Source organism: Cupressus sempervirens, chromosome 3 (assembly GCF_028749045.1).
Source record: "Cupressus sempervirens isolate cs-2001-9-10 chromosome 3, ASM2874904v1, whole genome shotgun sequence".
NCBI lineage: Eukaryota > Viridiplantae > Streptophyta > Pinopsida > Cupressales > Cupressaceae > Cupressus > Cupressus sempervirens.
This window is the reverse complement of record NC_143120.1, coordinates 911,699,074-911,723,863: the sequence shown is the minus strand read 5'-3', so window position 1 is coordinate 911,723,863 and position 24,790 is coordinate 911,699,074. Positions and strand designations below refer to the sequence as shown.

The following is a 24,790-nucleotide window of genomic DNA, read 5'->3' as shown; positions in this document are numbered from 1 at the left end:
TCAAAACTAAATTTTAGAATTTCAAAGATCATTTGTGTAATTTAAAAACTACCCTCAATGTACTTTTATTTTAAAGGAATGTATGAACTAAGAATTAAGATCCATCCCCTCAAAATATATGCAATAAGATCAAGTGGAGCCCACATTAACCTTTTCATTTAATTTTACTCTTGTTGGTGACACCTAGTGCAAGGGAGGTACAATGGAATCCAATGATAAGGGAAAGGTATTCACACAAAATTCTAGTTCCAATTGAGAGTTTAAACAATATAGAATTATTATAGATTGATATTTTCACATAGTTTCTTCTTTTTTGTGTACATAAAATTATGAGATTCACATCCTTGTTGACCACATCAACACTGGCATAGGAAGAAAATCCCACATAGGCAAGTTTTTATTTTAATTTCTATTTGGTAAATATGTTCCTATTGATGACAATTATATGATAACTTGGATAAATTTTATGCTTGTAAACATGTATATTTTGACATTTGAAATGCTAATGGCATCCCTTTGCTAGCACATGGATATGTCAGGACTCTTGACAATATTAGGAAATGTAAACTTGAGGTAACCATGAGTTCAATTTTATACTATAACGCATATTAAATTTGATGTTAATTTTCTTTCAATGTAAACCATAAAAATTAACTAATCTCAATTGTGGTTTGATCTTTTTGTATAAGATCATTGAAAGCTAAAGACTATTTCAAAGAGGATTTATTTTGATGACTCACCAATATTTTAGGATGTTCTCAATTTTATACATGCACATTTTACATGTATATTATGTAGATATTTTGAGATGTCATACACCACATTTTGCAAAACTTAGTTTAAGTTTGTATTTATGTGCATTAGATGTATCAATCATATTTATGGAATAATTATATTTTTTACTTATGCATCATTTTTATTATATTTCAATAATATTTGTTGTATGTCTATATTCTATATTATATTTTTCTATTTGATGTGATATGATAATATTGGTTACCTTAGCATTATTATTAGATATATGTCCTTTATTATTACTGTGCATTATGATCTCTATTCCATTTTCTTGGATTATTTTGGATCTATGGTTTCGCAAGTAATATAGATTTTAGTTATGAAATAAGTTAAGAATAGCATGCATTAGTAATGGTATCCAACACCATTGGGTTTTATTACTATAGTATCTTCATGTTAGCTAATGGATTTGGAGAAGAAAAAAAAATTCCCATGGTGGGTTTAACCCTCACTCAATCAATAGTAGATGAATTAGACATGTATTATCGAGTACTATACATGAGTTTATGAAACCATAATATTGTTAAGATGTAATTATTGGTGTACCTCATGTATTTACCTTCATACACATCCCTATTTATGACAAAATCTTGTCATTCTAATAAACATTCATATATTCCTCTACACTTGAAGATACACGTTAAATTTCTTCTTCATCCCTATTTTATTTTTTGTGTGTGCAAATTATTGGTGCCAACTTCTTTGATTAGGTGGGTTTACCATATGCGTATTCCTTTTTTATCTCTCAGCTTGCTCAAATGGTGAATGCCACACCATAACAACTTTGTCCTTTAAAAACATAAATGCATAAAATTGTCAAACTTTGACAATTTATTTATAAGAAATTGCAACACTTACAAAAGCTATATTAATTACAAGTTCATGTTTTGGCCCTCTACAATAAACATTCTCATATTTTCAAGACTCAAAGTGCTTTTTGTACTTTGCAATATTTTCTCTTGACAAAAAATCATGAGATGCATTTAGTAAAAGTTGTAAATTACCCTATCATTTTGTTTGGCATGAGAGTGTACCCTTGATGTGAGTGCATCTAATTGGGAATGTTAAACCTAGATATGTATACCCATTTTTCTTCTTAACTCACTCAAATATTCAATGCTATACCTTGGTGATCATGGTCCCTAAGTTTCCTAAGTGTATAAACTTGTCAAACATTAGTACTTGTTTCTCACATTTTGTGGTCCACTTGTCAATGATTTGTCAAAACCTATAGGGTCATTTAATAACCCTATACAATAATATATCTCATATTTTCAAGATAAAGTGGTTTACATAGGGAAACAAATTTTCTTTTGACATAAAAATTGTCAGATGCATTCAGTAGAACATTGTAAGGTAGTCCAATTCTTATTTTGTTCATTTTGGGAATGAAGTATCATTATGAGTGTATCTAATTAGGTAGGTGTACCCTAGGCATGATCTCATTTTTCTCACCATTTATCTGAATGCCCCATGGCATACCTAAGCAACGATCACTCTTAAGTGCCCAAGTGCATAAAATTGTCAAAATTTGAAAAGCGATTTTTCATAACTTGTGTCTCTCAAAATGATCTACATAAACTTATAAGGTTACTCATGAATACATCTGATATGCCATTGCATTGCAGAAATAACATTATATTTCCATTTACCTCAAAAAGGTTCCCTAATTAATGGTTACTCAGTGGAAAATGAAAAAAAATACCATCCTTGATAAGTAGAATATGTCCATTTTCATTAGCCCACTTGTAAAGGGGCAACATGTCCATTGATCTACATTCATATATTAGGTTGTGATGAGTGTCTACAATGGTAGCTCTCAAAATGTCATACCATATAACCTACCTCACGATATTGTCTACAACAAGAATAGTAACCTTGATATAATAGAGCTTACAGGACACCTAACCAAGTTGCAATAAGCCATGACATATATGGCATTTTTAAGGGTTTTACTGAGGATCTCAATTCATGACCAAGTGTGGTCAAGATGGAATAGTGTCGTGGAATGAAAAATAAATCATACACATGAAAATTGATGTTTGTATACACAAGCCACATTTGTGAGCTTAAGATAAATTTGGTTTATGGATGTAGTCAATGAAACATAATTAGATTCATCCTACATATTGAAGAGATGAACCTTTTCCATCCAAATACACCAATTTTGTTCTCATTAAATGTGTTTATGTTGAGCTACCCTAACAAGGCAATACATAAAATGATTTTTTTTGGATCGGGTATTCCAAATTTGGCACCAAATAGAGGCAAATTATAATATCTTTTAGGTGCAAACCAAATGGGTATTTGATCTAGATTGGATCAGTAAAACTACCCCAAACCCAAACAAAGAAATATAAAATTATTCTCTTCTTTTGGAGAAGCAACACACATAATTTATTGAGGAGAATGATAGTATTAAGTGGTTAAGATGCATTACTATTCAATTCCTACAATTGGAGGAAAATGGCTTGTACAAATTTTTTCACTTCGACATATGTAGAGACATGGCAATAATTCATGTATGATGTTTGTGAAACAATTATAAGAATGGACAATTTTTGAACACTAGTAAGGAAGAAAAATGGAAAATTTGACAATAGCCAGCAAGAAAATAAAAATAAAGATAGAAAAATGTACTATGAGATTATTACTTAATCAAAAAAATCATTTATAAGTGAAAAGAGTAAAAGTTCTATATTAAAATTTAAATTCAAAAAGAGCTACAAGGTACCTAGAGTCTCTACAATTTGCAATATTTAGTTTTTGTTGTGTAAATTTGGTGATTGGTGATTCTATCTAGCTTCCACCACTGAGAATGCTTACAAAATAGGAAATTCATAACATATGAAGATCCTACTATAAATAATCTTCCAATTATTTCTTTCCAGTGATTAGAAACATAATTGCATACAAATTGAAACACTATAAGATTCAAAAAAACCAAAAAAATGTATCCATGTATTTTTAGAATATAAACCTAGGATTTGAACAAGAATTCCTTGTCCATACCAATTATTTTGTTTTATTATTGTACAAAGCCCATTATGCAACCATAGAAAATAGTATAAATAATAGAATTTAGTTTTCAACTATATAAAATAGTATAAATAATATAATTTAGTTTAGAAAACTTTAGGTCACATTATTACAAATAGCATGACCGATTGTAAAAAGCTTAAAGACCATTTCACATTTCACAATTCAATATCAAATGTCTATTTGTATTGAAAGTTCATCATAGGATCCTTGTGTTTAAGGGTTTTTTTATCGATCAAACAATGGATTTCCCAATATAAATAGTTGTAGAGCCATAATCTAATTTGGTGTATTCAGTATTGGTGAGTCCAAATTTAATTTGAGAACAATATAGAATTTCCAATGTAAGGTGTATAATTATTATAATTTCATGTTCAATAAGTTTTGTTCCATTTACCCCTTCATCTATTATAAGAACCTAATGCTTACATAACAATATATCATCGAATAATACTCTCGATGGTTCCAAAGTTGTAACCACCTCTAATTTTATGTGTGATACCTCAATTTCTTCTAGATTACCCTAAATTTTAGACACATAAGAAGACTGAACAAAGCATTCAAGAAGTCAACAGAACATACAATTTGAGTTTGAAATCCTATGACAATGATATGGCCATGGTGACCACTTAAAAATCTCTCTATGTTCCCAAACTAGAATTTATGATATGCTCATATACTTACCTATGTTTTTAAAATTTTTTGTCATTGTCACAGCCAAGGAAAGAAATCAGTTGGTCAGCATTGTCACATTACTAACAACACACAATGCTCTTGACATTGATTGGAAGTATTTGCAGTATTAGAATAGAACATAATGAGTACTTAGTAATCGAGCTTGTATGAGACTACAAATTAGAACAAACCTAATAACTTATAATTGGGCTTATGGGGTGGAAAATAGCATTGACACAGAACTTGAAAAATTATCTCCAATATCATTTGCTTTTGCATGCTAAAACCTCATAAATATGCCTCTGACTCCTCAACATTTTGGTCAATAGCTTTGGATTCTTCCAAGCTGAGGCAATCATGCCAGCTAGTAATTTAACAGTAAAGTAAATATTTCAAAAGTCCGGAACAACATTTCTGACATGACATTTGACCAACTTTAGATAATTATTTCATTTTCAAAATGTGAAAGCAATGAAGCAAACTTTGACAAAAATATATATACTCAACAATGTACTGAGTCAAGTCCAAAAGGCGATGTTTTTAGAAAATTGAAGGTTCAGATTTAGACTAAAAGAGGATTTCTCACTTTTCCGTAAATATTAAATTACCAGTTGTTCTCTGAGTTAAGTGGCTGGCTGACTAACTGCCTCGAAATTTTCACAAACTAAGACATCCCAAAATCATATACAGTATGGTCAACTCAATTAACAACATTTCTTAAAGATACACTTCTCATTGTTCAAAGTCCTCATTACAAGTAGTTTCATTTCGTCCAACAAATGTTTATTTATCTTGTATTATCTGTCTAATTCAGTCCGATTGTTCCTTCCTAATCTTACTTTGAGCAGCGAGTTGACTTGGCCCCTACTTTGCTTGCTAATTAGAATATTCACTCCCTCCCATTTTACTAACCAACCTCTCTCTAGTATCGCCCTCCCTAGAAAAATGCCACCCACGGTTCCTTTTTATTCTCCCCCAAATGCCTATATAGCTAGGGAGTTTTGATTTTATATTTTGGTTCCTTTCCCCAAAGCTTCATCTATCTTCTTTGTACTTGACTAGGTCATTGCCCTTCTTAATAACATCTTTGTACTCCTCAGGCGTTTTCTTCCAAGAATAGGGAATGCTGAAGCATATTTTCTCTGTTGCCCGCATTGTATTTGAGGAATAAGTCACTTGCACTTTCTAGTTCTGCATTCATTCATGGCTTCCTCCTCCTCTGCTCAAGCAAGATCGATTATTTTTCCAAAGCTATATGATGTGTTCATCAGTCATCGAGGCCCCGATGTCAAAGAAACCCTTGCCCAACAATTTTATGACCTCCTTCAGGCAAGAAGATGCAAGGCATTTCTAGACCGTGAAGAAATAGAAGGCGGAGATTCTATTACGTCTGCCATTCATAATGCCATCTGCTCTTCTCGTGTGCAAATTGTCATTTTTTCCAAAGGATATGCAGAGTCCTCCTGGTGTTTAGACGAACTGCTCCTAATGCTACAGCAAACTGATGCCCTCTTTATTCCTGTTTTCTACGATGTCCACCCATCAGAACTTCGTTACATGGAGAAGGGCAAGTCTCGGTATGCTGCGGCCTTTGAAAATTATGAAAAGAAATGCAGGCATCTTGATAAATTGGACGGCTGGAAAAAGGCACTGGCATCTGCTGCAGAAATCGCTGGGTACGAACTTAGCCAGCATCATCCAGAGTATGATTACTAACATGCAGTGCTTTGTATTGAGTGGGATTCATCATGTTTTCTTTCTAGTAAATGACATTTATTTTTGTCATTCAAGAATGACTTTCTAAAGAGCTTGTCGGTTTTGGATTTCAGGGATTTGTGTGAAAAGATAGTGTCTCGTGTTGTGCAAGTGATGGAAAAGAGTATTCCCTTACATGTTGCCAAATATCCAGTTGGACTTTATGAGCTCGTCCAAGATTTTGAAAGGCGTTGTTCAAAGACAGCGGGGTCGGTGGGCATCTTCGGACTTGGTGGCTCTGGAAAGACTACTCTCGCAAAAGAATTGTTTAACAAGAAGCGTTCAGGGTACCTTGCATCTTGTTTTCTCTCCGACGTGAGAGAATCACATGCCAGAGGTGAGTTGCAGAGCTTGCAAAGACAGCTCTTGAAAGATCTTTTGCGCAGAGATGAAGAGATTATGAGTGTGCACCACGGAATCGGAAAGCTGAAGGATCATCTGGGAAGGGCAAGGCAATTGAATTTCTTAATTGTCCTAGATGATATCGATCATCAAGACCAGTTAGATGCCCTCTTGCCTCAAGAAATGTTGGGCTATGGTAATCTGGTCATTATTACGACCCGTGACCAGAGTGTGTTAAGGGGTGTAGATATCCGCTATAAGATGAAGGTAATGGATTGGGTCCATGCAAGGGATCTCTTCTGTAGCCATGCCTTCTGCAGACGCGATCCGCCTGCTGCTTATGAGAATTTGGTGAAAAGCTTCGTGGAGTTCTGTGGAGGTTTGCCCCTCTCGCTAATAGTTTTGGGTGCGCATGTTTATGAGAGAGATGAGCATTATTGGAGACTAGAACTGGAAAAAGTCAAGAAAATCCAGCCTCAAGATATAATGAAAAGGCTCAAAATCAGCTTTGATGGTTTGGACCCAGAAGAGAAACAGATATTTATAGATATAACTTGCTTTTTCAATAAGAAAATACTCCTCGATTTCGAAACAGTAAAAATCTGGAAGGCGTCAGGTTGGAGCGCTGAGCATGCCCTTGAAACCCTTAAACACAAGTGCCTAATTGAAAGATACGAGTACAAATATTTTCAACTGCACGATCATCTCCGGGACCTGGGTAGACAAATGGCAGATGAGCTAGGCCCTCCTCGACTGTGGCAACCAGAACTCCTGAGATCTATGGTGTGCTTCTTGTTTACTCTTTTTTTCAATTGAAGTTATAAAATGCTTTTGAGAATCCTTAGCAATTTATGTTTTTCCTAATACTTTCTAGCCAATCATTGAACCCTAATCGTTATATGTAGGAAGCGAAAGGATTTAATAAAATCTTGGCAGAAACAAAGGGCAGGTGTTTCCATTCTTTCTTTGATTTGTCCCTCGGAAGAAAAATTACTTATTTTATAGCTGAAACTAGTCTTCTATGGCTTCAAATTTACTCGGGTGGCAACAAATTATACTTTCCTTCATGGATTCCTCTGCGGAAATTGCACTATTTAATTGTTTGTTGTGTAGAAGAGTTGTGGAGCAGTTTTCAGCAACAATTGCAAATCAATGCCCAGGCAATTCCATATTCTTTGCAGGAAATTATGTCTCCTTTCACAATACTTAGCTTGTCGAAGATTGTTAAATACTGAGAACCGATTTATTTTGTAATGCAATTGTGAATGACAGGCCAGTTTCCAGTTGAGACAGCTGTGGACTATCGACTGCCCCTCTTCGCAAAAGCTTCCAGATTCAATACAAATGTTGAGAAATTTGGAAGAATTATACATGTCCGAATCCTTTGTGCAATCGCAGCTTACGGATGTCGGCCTCGAAGGGAATTTCGATCTGAGCAAAGGTATATATTCAACTAATTTGGGTTATTCTACAAGCAGCCGCATGGATAGCATTCAAACCATAAGACTTGATAGCCTTCACAATATCTCCAAGTTGGTAATTAGTGGAGAGATGTGTCCCAGACTGCAAACACTGAGAGTTGCAGCGATGGAAAATCTAAAAGAAATAGAGTTAGAACAACTGGGGAGACTCACTACTTTAAAGGTGGACGAATGTGAGAAATTGGAAAAATTGTCAGACTTGTCTTCTCTAATGAGTTTAGAAGAGTTGGAAGTAAAGAAATGTGCAAGGTTGAAATCGTTCTCGAACCTTGGACGTCTCCATCGTCTGGAGAAAATCATGATTATTAAATGTCCAAAGCTGCAGAGCGTAGAAGGGTTGGATGAGTTGCCAGGATTGAAGAGTCTAATAATTGAAATGCCTGACGATGGATATGCATGGGCACTTCATGGACTGACAAGGGTAATACTTTTTTCTCTCGTTAATTTTAGAGAGAGAAATGAATGTTACAATTTTTAAGTCCTGTTTTAAAACTTGTGCGTTCTCTCTTTAATGTTTTTATCAATAATCTTTATACTCTCTTTTTATCCTAATATTTTAAATGTTTCAGATGCCGTCGTTAGAGATGATCTGCTTGATACAAAAGGTAATGTATAATGTATCGGTAAAATTGAAAGCAAATTTGTTTTCTGAGGTTGTCGACGCCCAAGCAGTCTCTAAGATTGAGAGAGGAGAGTATGACTTCGAGATGACAAGCTCATTGAATGCAATCACTATTTATGCTTTGCTTGTAACTTCAAAGCCTAATAGTTGTATAGATTTTGTATCTGGAGACTACTATTCCTATCCGATACCAAGTGATAAGAATTGGCTAATTACAGTTTTAGTTGTCGAGAATAATGATGAATGTCACCTGTGGAACACAAGAATAAAAAAGGGATTTAAGGCCACGGTGAAAGTTGGCGAAGAAGGGAAGGCTCTTATTGTAATGCAAAGAATTGCTGATCAATTGTACCGAGACGTCCAAAGAAGGGGACCAGAATTGGCATCATATGACGTGGTAAAGCGAAAAAGAAAGAAATATTGAGAAGTGTGATCCACTTGCTTTACCTCTTGAAAATCTGTCATCTTTGTTTCTGTTAATTAATTTTTTTTAATAAAGGAGTTTTAAAATAAACATTGTAATTTTTTATTATAGGTAATTGGCTTAGATTATTTATTATTCATTTTATTATTATTGTTAGATAAATTATGTGTTAATCTTGAGTAGATTCAAATCCAAGACCTCTGCTTCACAATTTACCGATGCATTGTAGGCTCTTGCTTATAAACTTTGCAATTTAGGTATCTACATAAGAATTTCAATGTTTTTTAATAAATATGAATGATATAGTATAAATTAAATTTATTATTATATTAATTTTAAATTATTCTTATTTATTGTACTATTAGTTTTATTTTTTTATAAAGTTTCTTTAATTATTATTTTAATTTGTATTATGCAATTTTTAAAATTTATTAAAAAATAAATAAAATGATGTACAAATTGTCACCAGAGATCATTATATGGAGAAAGTTTTTTTTTTCATTTTTAAAAGACAATTATTTTTATTCTCAAATTCAAAAGATAATTTTATTTAAGAAGACCACTGTGAATAATTTTTTTAAAATGTGTCTTTCTTTCCTTTTAGATAATATATTTCCTAGATTTCATAAAGTCTTTTGTTATTTCTTGGTTGTTCTCAACGTCTAGTGTCTTATGTGTTTTAAATGATTGATCATAAAATTTTAATATGTTTCTTCTCAAGTTTTGTAGTCATGTTAAATAATACATTCTAAAATATTTATATATATTAAAATAATTTTTAAATATTAAAACAATATTTTTTCAATTACATCAAAGGTGTTCCCTTCTAAAAATTGTATTGATTTTAATGATGAAAGATTGGAATGGCCTAAGAGAAATGAAAGATGATTCAAACAATCTTAAACATCAAATCATGACAAAGGTTAAAAAAACAAATTTGATCATCGTGTATATTAAACATCTAATATTAGTTTTTTTAAATCTTGGTAGTTGTTTTAAGTACATGGTTTCTTACATGTTTGATTATGCATAAAGCCAACACAATCCAATTAAGAAACACCATCAATGCCTTTAGTTTTAGATCATGTACTCATACTTTGCTTACTAAAAATTTATTGCTTGTTGTGAGTTATTATATTCTAGATAATATTATAATTTAAATAAATTATATGCAAAATTTATTATTATAATTATTATTTTATATTAAGTTTATTTGTTTAAATAAGTTAGACAATTATATTTACATATAAAAAGTTTTTTGTGTAAGAACTTTCTTTTCAAGATCTTCTAGCACTTCCTTTAACAGTCTCCTAGGTCCATAGATGCACTTATGTTGAGAAAATAGTTTATCCTCAATTTTTTTGCACATTTATGGTGACCTATTTTTCGTACGCAAGACCTTGGTGCACATTCCAAGGTTCAAAATCTTCAAGGTGAAGCAAACGTATTTCCCGACCCTTTTGTCAAGGATGAGCTTGTTCCTAACCTCTTGGAAATGTTAGAGTAAATAATTAATAATTAATTATTTATTTTATTTACCTAAGATTACTTAGGTTAATACATTTATTTAATATTTAGTAGTTAATTGTTGTAGTGATGAGTTGTTGACAACACGAGAGTTTGTTCCCTTCTAGCATGTTTCACCTTTTTGTGGAAGTGTACTTAATTATCAACCTTATCTTCTACCACCTTCTAGCTTGTTCTGCAAGCTTCCATGAGGCCTTTATATTCGAGCTCTCTCTTTTTATTTCTCATCTCATTTTCATTGTTTTGCAATATGTTCTCTCTCAAGTCCATTTAGGATTTTTTTCAAGCTCCACCTCTTCTTTCTTGGTTTCCCTTCGATAGGTTATTTGCATGCAGGTGATCTTGGTGAGTTGTGGAGTTGGATTTCATCAACTCCTACATGGTATCAGAGCCTCCCCCTACTGTTTCTTGGCTGAAGGATTTTTGAAGCCATGATTTGGAGACACAAACCCTAGTTTGTTTGTACATTTTTCTTCAATTTGGGGGAAGAGCATTTTTTTAAAGCACTTTGGGCCCAAACAAATGTTGTCATTGGATCCAGAAGGCCATTTATAGTCAGGATTCATATAAAATTTTCCAATTTTGGAGACAGAGCTCTGGAAGACAATTCTTTTTTGTTTGCAGGCCATGTCATATGGTCGTATGGATGATTTAGCAGAAAAAATTTAGAAAAAGGTTTTATTGGCCATGGTCAGGCAACCACCACTATGCCACTATGGGGCCAACACCACACCATAGGCATACAACCTGGGAGTCGTTGCAGCCGACTGCATTGCTGAAGGACCACCACGGTGCAGCCACCACCCAGCCACCACTTCTTCCAGTGGTGCCCCTAGATTCCTTCGCTCTGCTAGTTCTATGCTCTACTCCTCTGCTATAGGACTGCCCAACTGTCTCTCTACTCATGTGGACTATCAAAGACACTTGGCACATTGTGGTGGTGACACATGGCATAGGTGCCACATTGGTATCTGCCACATGGCCCTTGCCATGTCTCCAGCCACGTCATCTCTTTTGCCACGTGGTTGCCATGTGGCCTTGCCATGTGGCATATTTTTTTTACTACAATGGCCCCTAAGCTATCAATTTTTTTGTAGTGAAATGCTGATGTCAGCACTACATCATTAGCCTTCATGTACCTCTCTAGGGTCCTTTTTGCTGTAAAGTCAAAATTTTGGCCATAAATTGAGCATACGGAGGTATTTTTCTGATCTGAAAGAAGTGTTGGAAAGCTAGTTCAGAGACGGAGAAACTGGTGTAGATGTTTTCAGGTTTTGATGTAGTTTGTTTTCTTTTTTTATAGTTGAAGTCCAAAGTTCTATTTTTGACTCCAACATGCATATATTTTTCATCCCATGTTAGTTTTTTAAAAATGTTATATTTTTGGAAAGCTAGTTTTGTCATCTTTTTAGAAATGCTATCATTCTTTTAGATTCTAGCCTGTGTTGTTTCTATCATATTTTTGGCATTTTTTCTCTATGGTGGATATCTTGGGTGTTTTAGGTTCGAGTATCATTTTCCTAGCATGAAATCTTTTGTTTTGGGTTGTACTATCTTTTGTATTAGCTTTTTCCCTATTATAATTATTGTAGACATCATTTGTAAGCATTTTTATATATACACACTAAGATAAAGTGCCACTCTTATATTTTGGGTTCATGAATGTTGTTTTGAGACAATTGTACTTGCACTATTTTTATAAAGTACCATGGGGGGGATAGTTGTTTGCTATTTTTGGCCTTCTTCCTTTTGTTCTCCCATGTAGTGTCAGTGTGACTATGTCTTTATAGGTGTTTGTACCTCTTCCCCTCTCTCCTCATTATCAGTTCTATCTACATATGATTTTGGCCCACCTTCTCAGTTGCTTGTGATCTCACCTTGTTTGCATTAAGTGGGGGGTTATTTTGGTGTTCTAATGCTTTTTTGGTTTAATGGTTTAATAGTATGAGCTATGTATTCAATGGTTGATCCTATATATGAGGTGATTGCAATGGTTGGCTACCTATGCATTTTGGTGAGATGGATTGTCTACCATATAGACATGCTCATTCCATGCCTTCTTCTTCCATGGAGGTTCTTCAGATTAGTAGTTTCTTTTTTATGGAAGATTTTATGGCTTCTTCATGCTTTACTGATGCTCTTCATGATCACTCCTTGTTGCTATTTATGGGACATTCCTCTAGTTGGAGGCTTCTTCATTCCTTTACTAGGTTCTTACCTCTTTTTGGGGGAGGGTTTTTCCCATGTGGTTTTATCTCTTTTCTAATTTTTAGAGGTTGCATCTCTTTGCATTGTACATGGGTACCTAAAATGGTCTCATTGTTGGGACCCATTCTACATTTCATCTTAGTTTTGTGAGCTTAAGGCATTCCCCTAAGTTGCACTTAAGGGGGGGTGTTAGAGTAAATAATTAATAATTAATTATTTTTTCTATTTACTTAAGCTTACTTAGGTTAATGCATTTATTTAATATTTAGTAGTTAATTGTTGTAGCAATGAGTTGTTGACAACACGAGAGTTTGTTCCCTTCTAGCATGTTCCACCTTTCTGTGGAAGTGTGCTTAATTGTCAACCTTATCTTCTATCACCTTCCATCTTGTTCAAGAAGCTTCCATGAGGCCTTTATATTTGGGCTCTCTCTTTGTATTTCTCATCTCATTTTCATTGTTTTGCAATATGTTCTCTCTCAAGTCTGTTTAGGGTTTTTTTCAAGCTCCACCTCTTCCTTCTTGGTTTCCCTTTGATGGGTTATTTGCATGCAGGTGATCTTGGTGAGCTGTGGAGTTGGATTTCATCAACTCCTAAAGGAAAGGGATGAGGTCCTCCATTTCCTATAGGATTTTTCTTGGAGTACGACAAGGACTAAAATATGAGCTAAGCTCTAAGAAAAACTTTGCACTTGTGCATGCGATTTTAGATTCAAATGAAATATGGCATAGAAGATTAGGTCATATTAACTTATGTGCCCTAACATCCATGGAGAAGTTAATAATTGGTATGCCCAAATTAAGCCATATTCACAATGAATCCTACAAATATTGTGCCTTAAGAAAAAATACTAAAAAGACATTCCCTCATAGTTTAAGGAAAACTAAAGATGTGTTGGAACTAGTGCACTCCGATATATGTGGACCCATATCTTTAACATCTATAGGAGGATTCCTATACTATGTGATTTTTTTTGATGACTTCTGAAGGAAGACATGGATATACTTCCTTAAGTGAAAAATATCTAAAGAGATTCTTTCTAAGTTTAAAGAATTCAAAATAATCATTGAAAACTCCCCAGAAAATAAAATTAAAGTTCTAAGAACAGATAATAAAAAAGAGCACACTTCTAAAATATTTAAAGAGTTCTGAACACTTGTTGGGATTAAGAGGGAGTTCACAGTCCCCTAGAATCCTCAACAAAATGGAGTTGCTGAAAGGAAAAATAGAACTATTATAGAACATGCTAGGGCTATGATTTTTAATCAAAACTTGAGCATGTCTTTTTTGGATGAAGCTTTTAATACATCAATCTCTATTCAAAATAGATGTCCTCACTCATATTTGGACAATAAGACCCCTGAAGAAGCACTTTTAGGAAAGAAACCTGACATTGGTCACTTAAGGATATTTGGATGTCCTATGTATGTGTGTGTACCTAAGTAGAAAAGGAAAAATTTAGAACCTTCTAGAAGAAAAGGAATTCTTATTGGTTTTAGTTAAATTGTAAAAGGACATAGAGTCTACATACTTGGATAGAAATAAATAAAACTAAGAAGGGATATCATTTTTGAAGAAGACATTGCATTCAAAAGAGCCAAAAATTCTAATGAACTAGATACAATTGATGTGTCCCAAGAAGAGGCTTTTTCTCCTGAGATTCAGAGGGAGTACCCTAAAGAGACTTTAAATGAAATTGAGATCATTCCTAAGACTCAAGAAAAGAGTCTTGATTCTAAAAGGCCAGTTTGGACAAGGAAAATTATACAAGAAGGAGATGGATTTGTAGCACCTTCAGGGACTTTCTGAGAAAGCAAGTGACCTAGAAAATTGACATACAATGCTTTCATGTGTGAGAGTCCAAACCTTGAACCTATTAATACTACAAAAGCACTTAAACATCAAGCTTGGAAAGATGCCATGGTGCAAGAGTATCAGTCGATAATAAAAAAAGATGTTTGGGATAGAGTTCCTAGACCCAAGGGAAAATCTATTGTGTCTTAAAAATGTCTCTTCAAAGTTAAGTATGTTGTAGATGGCAGCATTGAAAAACATAAAGCTCGTTTTGTGGCTAGAGGTTATTCTCAAAAGGAAGGAATCAATTTTGAAGAAAATTTTGGACCACTTTCCAAGTATACCTCAATTAGAGATATAATAACCATTGGAGAAGGAAAAGGTTGGAAAATCCATCAAATGGAAGTAAAAACTACTTTTCTAAATGAAAACATTGACGAAGAAGTATGTACTTGGAACAATCAGAAGGACTTGTGACTCATGATGTTGCCTCTTATGTATGTAAATTGAAGAGGGCTCTATATGGACTCAAACTAGTTCCCTAAGCATGGTATGAAAGGATTGACAAATACCTTTGATGTCTTGGATTCACCAAGCGGCTGATCCAAATCTCTACTTTAAGGTAACTAAAGGTGATATGCTAATTATAATTCTTTATGTTGGTGACCTTCTGATTATAGGGAAAGAACATCTCATTAATTAGTGTAAGAAATATTTGTCTTCTAAATTTGAAATGAAGGACTTAGGAATTATTTATTACTTTCTTGGCTTGGAAGTACGCCATAAGTCAAGAATATCTTTCTACATCAAAAGCAGTATACTATTGATATTTTGAAACGATTTGGAATGTGGAACTATTGACCTATGTCTAGATCTATGGAAACCAACTTACACAAGCTAAAGGAGGCAAGTATTTGATTTGATTATGATCTAGGAAACTAAGTGGAAATTGCATCAAGGTGTACAAATATCTAATGTCTAATGTATCATTGCAAAGACATTAAACATTAAAAATGACACGATCAATAGAAAAAGAGAATTATAACACCAGAGATAGAGAATGGAGAGAGAAAAGAACCAATTTGATTTCAGAGTTTATCTGGTCTAAGTAGACTACATCTCTGGGTCTATCTCAACTGAGAGACTAATATATAATTATGCTCCAAATGTTGATTACAACATACTGTAGTCCATCCTTAAAGTCACAACACAAATCCTGACTCAAACCACTTGCTTACAAGCTCTCACAATGCAAGACTGGTTACTAAAGAGAAAAGGAAACTTTTCCTGAAAATGCATTACTACAGAAACAAAACATCATTATATCTCATTCTCCTTATTCCAACTACAAGAATTCATCTTGTCTAGAGAAACCCTCACATTCCTTTTGGCAAAATGCACAATGCATTAAAAAATGCCCTTGGAATATCTCCTGAAAAATGGCTCTGGGAAATCCCCAAGAATGCCTATCTTCAAAATGAACTCCTACCCCCCCTTTTATACATAAAAGTTTCTAAAATAGGCTATAACAAAATAATTTCACTATAGGCCATTTGAAAAAATACATATCTAAAATAACCCTCTTGCCATTTAATAATTTTGGCTTACATAATAATTTGGGGGTTAAAATATAGCAAATTAACAAAAAAAACCTTATTTTAAAGGTGGGCGGTAAGGAGTTACATGTTAAATAAAAATGTCTCAAATAACACCTTTTAACATGCACATGGTGCAATGGTAAAACACTATTTTGGGAGGCAATTGGTCGTGGGTTCAAACCCCGCTGGCGGCCTTTTAGCAAGGATGGTGGTGTTTCTTTGACTTAAATAGCAAGTTTGCTAATAATTAGTTGTGATTGCCAGATTTGGCACAATGACAACCACCTAATTTAGGAGATAGAGGTTGGAGGTTCAAAACACATAACAAATTTTTTCTAAAAAAAATTCAGTCCCTTCTACCATGTAGGTACCATGTGGCACTAATTTGCTTGCACTTGTAATGACACGTGTTGCGAAACGATAGGTCAAAGCTGACTATTCATGCCACAATATTATGCTCACTATGTACTTGCCATGTGGACCCGCTGACCATATAGTTGCAACATCACCATGCTGACATCATTGTATGGACATGCCACATCATTGGTCAACCCTTTTCCTAGGCATCTTTGGTAGATACTAATGTTTATGTTTCGGCTCCATTTCTGAGAAAATAAACGGTGTTGGAATCTTGGCAACAAGACCTTCAACTTGACAAAATTTTCAACCAATTTGGAGATGGTAAAAATTTCATGCCTACTTTTGGTCAGCCCCTAATATGCTTGTTTGACCACAACTTTGACCAACCATAACTTTTGCATCTAGGCTCCAATTTTGATGAAATGAACATTTCCAGAAACATCTCATCAAGATCTTCGAATTGGTGTTGACCTTTATCAATTTTAGATAGTTCCAAATTTTTTTCTTTCTGATGGCCTCTAGACCAGGGTTTGACCCAACATTTACTAGCCATAACATGAGAATAGAGACTCTTTTTTTGCTCATTCAAGTTGCATCAGATTCAAAATTTTGAGAACTTAAACATAGTGCTGATTATGGGCAATTTAGAGATACTTCAATTTTTTGATGAAATTATCCTCTAGATCAAACCTCCTCACCAAAAAGGCTTTTGGTCCTCCAAAAGTGTATATTGTAGGACCTTTAGCTCCTTGTCATTGGTCTCAATTTTTTTTCCACATCTGAAGCTTCATTGCAATGTTTTCATTTGACCTCAAGGGGACTCTTACTTGAGTCACACTAGGACTTTTATAGAAAGGGATGCAGTTCAAACAGAACTTGAAAAACCATAAAGCAAGAAGAAAAATTGAGCATGATAAACCTATCACTCAGTGCTTCTTATGATGGTATCTCACATCTGCATTCTAGCCTAGTCACTTTTGATGCTCCTTCTTTCTTGCAAACTACACAAGCGATGGTAATAAAGCCTCAGCTTGAAATATTCCTTCACCTTTGTTCTTTGGAATGGCTAACTAAAGGCATCACTAGAAAGCTTCAAATACTTGTATATGCATCAAGGTCATTATAAAGACCTATAGGAACATTGGTCATCAACTAACCATTTGTAACCAAGTCATAAAGTGAAGAACTTTAAGGCATTAGCTAGCTATTCTTTGCAACTTTGAATCACATTAGTTGTACCAAGTGCTTCTTCAAGAGATCCTCACACCAAACAAAGTTTGCAATAAGAAGTTTAAAGTATGCTCCTTTTTGAATTATAAGAGACATGGCTTTAAATAGTCGTACGAACATCTGAACCCTAGGATTATACAACTTCATTACATACAAATTTATTCAGAGTCATATACTCATAAACATGCTAGCTTACTAACAATATTTACCCTACTAAAAAGGTGATACCCACAAAGTCGATATCACTAGTTAGCTAGAAATTGTTCCCAACTCTTACAGAGTTGTTCAATGGAACCTCCCTTCTTGGTTTTCTCACTGCTTTGTTGTGCTTCCACTAGGATTGCTTTAGGAGTGGTAGTGACTACTGGTGTTAATTCAGGAGTGGTGGAAACTACTGGCACTACTTGTGGCTTAGTCTCTTCCATGGTGCTATCGGGTACCACCTTGATTCCTTCATTTTCTGCCTTGGGCTGACTGGATTTTGCAATCAACTTAGGAAAGTGTTGAAGTCTTAGGTACAACTTCCAACTCTTCTCTATCTAATGGCCACTTATTTGACAATGGCTATAGAAGTTCTTAATCTTTTCATGCATCTTGACCTTCTTCTTCATAGAAGACTCAACCTCAACATTATCCAGAGAATTTGTCTTCAACAAGGCCTTAGAGTTCTTGTCAATTCCTCCATATCCCAATCATTTCTTTTGAGGCCTCTATTTTACCTCAGCAAGCTGGGTCATTCCCTGCTCATGGATGCCCAAGCCTTTGTCACCATATCCCAGCTTGGACATTAGTTTCTTACTGATGCCCTTAGTGTTCTTTTCAAAACTCCCAATAGAATGGAGATTAGGTTCCTGATGCTTTTTTGATGTAGAAGACTCCTCTATCCAACCATTGTGGTTGGTAGGGGCTTGGAACTATCTTAGGTACTCCATTTGTTTACAAAAAGAATAATGGCTTGCATTCTCCTTCATGCCATAATTAGCCCATTTTCCATGTCCACAAGGGAATCCTTGCTTTGGCGAAGACTTCATAGTTGATAAAGCATTCATACTTCCAAGTGGAGTGAGTGGAGAGTATGAAGAAGATCCTTCTAATTGCGGGCTCAATGCCCCCATGCCAACACTTTCTGAATGAAGAGGAATTCTTCCAATATGCTCCCTTCAAAACATCTCATGCAAGCTTTGCTTTTCTTGATTTGCCTCCTCTAGAAGCCTTCAGAGATTTATATTCTCTAATCAAAGTTCATGATTGGCTTCTTCCAATTTTTGGACTCTCTCATCTTCTTCTTGATGGTCTTGGATGAGTAGTTCCACTTTCTCTATGATAGAGTGAATAATTTCTATCATAGATGGAGTTAATTCCATCTTAGATGATTCTCCGTTTTCTGATGTCATTGTGGAGAGTAAACCTGCAATCACTTCATATAAAACTTGCCAGAAACTAGTTTTTGATACCAAATTTGATCTGATTATGATCTAGGCAATTATATACAAAGTGAAAATTGCATCAAGTTGTACAAATACCTAATGTATCATTGAAAAGAAATCAAACATTAAAAATGACATGATCAATAGAAAGAGAGAATTATAACACTAGAGATAGAGAATGGAGAGAAAAAAGAACCGATTTGATTTCAGAGTTCATCCAGTCTAAGTAGACTATGTCTCTAGGTCTATCTCAACTAAGTGACTGATATATAATTGATCATCCAAAATTTGATTGGAACATACTGTAGTCCATCCAAAAAGTCACAACACAAATTCCAACTTCAACCACTTGCTTACAAGCTCTCACGGTGCAAGATTGGTTACTAAAGAGCAAAGGCGACTTTTCCTGAAAAGGTGTTACTACAAAAATAGAACATCATTATATCTCATTCTCCTTATTCCTCCTACAATAATTAATCTTTTCTAGATAAGCCCTCACATTCCTTTTGGAAAAATGCATAATGCATTCAAAAATGCCCTTGGAATATCTCCTAAAAAATGGCTGTGGAAAATCCCCAAGAATGCCTATCTTCAAAATGAACTCCTACCCCCCCTTTTATACATAAAAGTTGCCTAAAATAGGCTATAAAAAAATAATTTAAATATAGGCCATTTTAACAAATACATATCCAAAATAACCCCCTTGCTATTTAATAATTTGTGCTTACATAATAATTTGGGGGTTACAATATAGCAAATAACAAAAAAAACCTTATTTTAAAGGTGTGCGGTTAAGGAGTTACATCTTATATAAAAATGTCTCAAATAACACCTTTTAATGAAAACATGGCACAATGGTAAAACACTATTTTGGGAGGCAACTGGTTGTGGGTTCAAACCCTATTTGATGGCCTTTTAGCAAGGATCGTGGTGTTTCTTTGACTTAAATGGCATGTTTGCTAATAATTAGTGGTGACTGTAAAATTTGGCACAATGACAACCACCTAATTTAGGAGGTAGAGGTTAGTGGTTCAAAACTCATAATAATTTTTTTCTGAAACAAATTCAGTCCCTTCTGCTACATAGGTGCCATGTGGTACTAATTCACTTGCCCTCGTAATGACACATGTTGCAAAATGATAGGTCAAAGATGATTGTTCATGCCACCATATTGTGCTCACTATGTACTTGCCACATGGACTCCGCTAACCATGTACTTTCCACATCACCATGCTAACATCATTGTATGGACATTCCACATCATTGGTCAACCCTTTTCCTAGGCATCTTTGACCGATCATCAGTTTTCTGTCTAGGCTCCATTTCTGACAAAACGAACGACATTGGAATCGTGGCAATGAGACCTTCCACTTGATGCCATTTTCAACCAATTTAGAGATGGTCAAAATTTCATGCCAAATTTTGGTCAACCCATGATATGCTTGTTTGACCACAACTTTGACCAGGCATAACTTTTGCATCTGGGCTCTAATTTGATGAAATGAATGTTTCCAGAAACCTCTCAACAAGATCTTCAAATTGGTGCTGACCTCGACTAGTTTTAGAGAGTTCAAAAATTTTCCTTTTTGATGGCCTCTAGTCTAGGGTTTGATCCAACTTTGACTAGCCATAACTTGAGCATATAGACTCCTTTTTTGCCTGTTCAAGTTGCATCAGATTTAGAATTTTTAGAACTTCAACATGGTGCTGATTATGGGCAATCTAGAGATAGTTTAATTTTTTGATGAAATTATCCTCTAGATCAAACCTCCCCACTAGAAAGGCTTTTGGTCCTCCAAAAGTGTATACAGTAGGACCTCTAGCTCCTTGTCATTGATCTCAATCTTTTTGCCACCTCTGAAGCTTCACTACAATGTTTTCATTTGACCTCAAGGGGACTCGTACTTGAGTCACACTACGACTTTTAAAGAAAGGGATGCCATTCAAATGGAACTTGAAAAATTAGAAAGCAAGAAGAAAAATTGAGCATGATAAACCTATCACTCAGTGCTTCTTATGATGGTAGCTCGCATCTACATTCTAGCCTAGTCACTTTTGATGCACCTTCTTTCTTGCAAACTACACAAGCGATGGTAATAAAGCTTTAGCTTGAAACATTCCTTCACCTTTGTTCTTTGGAATGGATAACAAAAGGCATCATTAGAAAGCTACAAATACTTGTATATGCATCAAGGTCATGATAAAGACCTATAGGAACATCGGTCATCAACTAACCATTTGTAACCAAGTCATAAAGTGAAGAACTTTAAGGCATTAGCTAGCTATTCTCTAGAAATCTAAATCACATTAGTTGTACCAGGTGCTTCTTCAAGAGAGCCTCACACCAAACAAAGTCTACAATAAGAAGTTCAAAGTATGCTCCTTTCTAGATTATAAGAGACATGGCTTTAAATAGTCGTACAATCATCTCAACCCTAGGATTATAAAACTTCATTACATACAAATTTATTTAGAGTCATATAATCATAAACATACTAGCTTACTATCAACATTTACACTACTAAAAAGGTAATACCCATAAAGTTGATATTGCTAGTTAGCTAAAAATTGTTCCCGACTCTTACAGATTTGTTCAATGGAACCTCCCTTCTTGGCTTTCTCACTGCTTTATTGTGCTTCCACTAGGACTTCTTTAGGAGTGGTAGTGACTACTGGTGTTGCTTCAGGAGTGATGGAAACTACTGGTGCTACTTGTGCCTTAGTCTATTGCATGGTGATGTCAGGTACCACCTTGATTCCTTCCTTGTCTGCCTTGGGCTGACTAGATTTTGCAACAAACTTAGGGAAGTGTCAATGTCCTAGGTACAGCTTCCAACTCTTCTCTATCCAATGGCCACTTATTTGATAATGGCTATAGAAGTTCTTTATTTTTTCATGCATCTTGACCTTCTTCTTCATAGAAGACTCAGCCTCAACATTGTCCAGAGAATTTGTCTTCAATAAGGCCTTAGAGTTCTTGTCAATTCCTCCATATCCCAATCATTGCTTTCGAGGCCTCTATTTTTACTTAGTAGGATGTGTCATTCCCTGCTCATGGATGCCCAAGCCTTTGCCACCATATCCCATCTTGGACATTAGTTTCTTACCAATGCCCTTACTGTACTTTTGAAAACTCCCAATAGAATGGAGATCACGTTTCTGCTGCTTTTCTAATGTAGAAGACTCCTCTATCCAACCATTGTGGTTGCTAGGGGCTTGAAACTATCTCAGGTACTCCATTTGTTTGCAAAAAGCATAATGGCTTGCATTCTCCTTCATGCCATAATTAGCCCATTGTCCATGGCCACAAGGGAATCCTTGCTTTGGCGAAGACTTCATAGTTGATAAAGCATTCATACTTCCAAGTGGAGTGAGTGGAGAGTATGAAGAAGATCCTTCTAATTGCAGGCTCAATGCCCACATGCTAGCACTTTCTGAATGAAGAGGAATTCTTCCAAAATGCTTCCTTCAAAACACCTCATGCAAGCTCTGCTTTTCTTGATTAGCCTCCTCTAGAAGCCCTCAGAGATTTGTATTCTCTAATCAAAGTTGATGATTGACTTCTTCCAATTTTTGGACTCTCTCATCTTCTTCTTGATGGTCTTGGATGAGTAGTTCCACTTTCTCTGTGATAGAGCTAATAATTTCTATTATAGATGGATTTAATTCCATCTTAGATGATTCTCCCTTTTCTGATGTCATTGTGGAAAGTAAACCTGCAATCAGTTCATATACAACTTGCCACAAACTAGCCTTCAATACCAAATTTGATCTAATTATGATCTAGGAAATTATATACAAAGTGAAAATTGCATCAAGGAATAAAAATAGCTAATGTCTGATGTATCATTGAAAAGAAATCAAACATTAAAAATGACATGATCAACAGAAAGAGAGAATTATAACACTAGAGATAGAGAAGGGAGAGAGAAAAGAACTTATTTGATTTCATAGTTCATCCGGTCTAAGTAGACTATGTCTCTGGGTCTATCTCAATTGAGTGACTAATATATAATTGATCCTCCAAAATTTGATTGGAACATACTATAGTCCATCCACAAAGTCATGACACAAATCTCGACTCGAACCACTTGGTAATAAGCTCTCATGGTGCAAGATTGGTTACTAAAGAGCAAGGGTGACTTTTCCTAAAAAGGCGTTACCACATAAATAGAACATCATTATATCTCCTTCTCCTTATTCCTCCTACAAGAAATCATCTTATCTAGAGAAACCCTCACATTCCTTTTTAAAAAATGCACAATGCATTAAAAAATGCCCTCGGAATATCTCTTGAAAAATGGCTCTAGCAAATCCCTAGGAATGCCTATCTTCAAAATGAAATCCTACCCCCCCTTTTATACATAAACATTGCCTAAAATAGGCTATAAAAAAATCTTTTAAATATAGGCCCTTTTAACAAATACATATATGAAATAAGCCCCTTTCCATTTAATAAGTTTCACTTACATAACAATTTGGGGGTTAAAATATAGCAAATTAACAAAAAAACCCTTATTTTAAAAGTGGGCAATTAAGGAGTTACATGTTAAATAAAAATGTCATGAATAATATCTTGTAACATGCACATGGTACAATGGTAAAATACTATTTTGGGAGGAAGCTAATCGGGGGTTCAAACCCCACCGGCAGCCTTTCAGCAAGAATGGTGGCATTTCTTTGATTTAAATAGCAAGTTTGGTAATAATTAGTTGTGACTACCATATTTGGCAAAATGGTAACCACTTGAATTAGGATGTAGAGGTTAGAGGTTTGAAACCCATAACATTTTTTTCTAAAACAAATTCAGTCCCTTCCACCACGTAGGTGCCATGTGGTACTAATTCACTTGCCCTCTTAATGACTAATGTCGCAAAATGATAGGTCAAAGCTGACTATTCATGCCACTATATTGTGCTCACTGTGTACTTTCCATGTGGAATCCACTAACTGTTTACTTACCACATCACCATGCTAATGCCACTGTATGGGCATGCCACATCACTGGTTAACCCTTTTCTTGGGCATCTTTCATGGATCATAACTTTTGCGTCTAGGCTCCATTTTTGACAAAATGAATGGCGTTGGAATCATGGTGACGAGAACTTCAACTTGATGCCATTTTAAACCAATTTGAAGATGGTCAAAATTTCACACCTATTTTTGGTCAACCCCTAATATGCCTATTTGATCATGACTTTGACTAGGCATAACTTTTGCATCTAGGCTCCAATTTTGATGAAACAAGCATTTCCAGAAACCTCTTGATGAGATCTTCAAATTGGTGTCGACCTTGGCTAGTTTTGGAGAGTTCCAAATTTTTCATTTCTAACAGCCTTTAGTCTAGGGTTTGACACAAATTTGACTAGCCATAACTCGAGCATACAGACTCCTTTTTTGCTTGTTCAAGTTGAGTCAAATTCAAAATTCTGAGAACTTCAACATGGTGCTGATTATGGGTGATCTAGAGATACTTCAAATTTTTGATGAAATTATCCTTTGGATTAGTATTG

General features: G+C 34.9%; 1 protein-coding gene across 1 annotated transcript; it reads left to right on the top strand.

Moving 5' to 3' along the window:
- Window positions 1-5,549: 5,549 nt before the first annotated feature.
- Window positions 5,550-9,223, top strand: LOC149569739 (disease resistance protein Roq1-like). The gene is made up of 5 exons (XM_089817787.1): window positions 5,550-6,212; window positions 6,339-7,389; window positions 7,512-7,766; window positions 7,879-8,508; window positions 8,657-9,223. The coding sequence occupies exons 1-5, from the start codon at window positions 5,713-5,715 to the stop codon at window positions 9,131-9,133; spliced, it is 2,913 nt and encodes a 970-aa protein (XP_089673913.1). The 5' UTR covers window positions 5,550-5,712; the 3' UTR covers window positions 9,134-9,223.
- The last annotated feature ends 15,567 nt before the right edge of the window (window positions 9,224-24,790 follow it).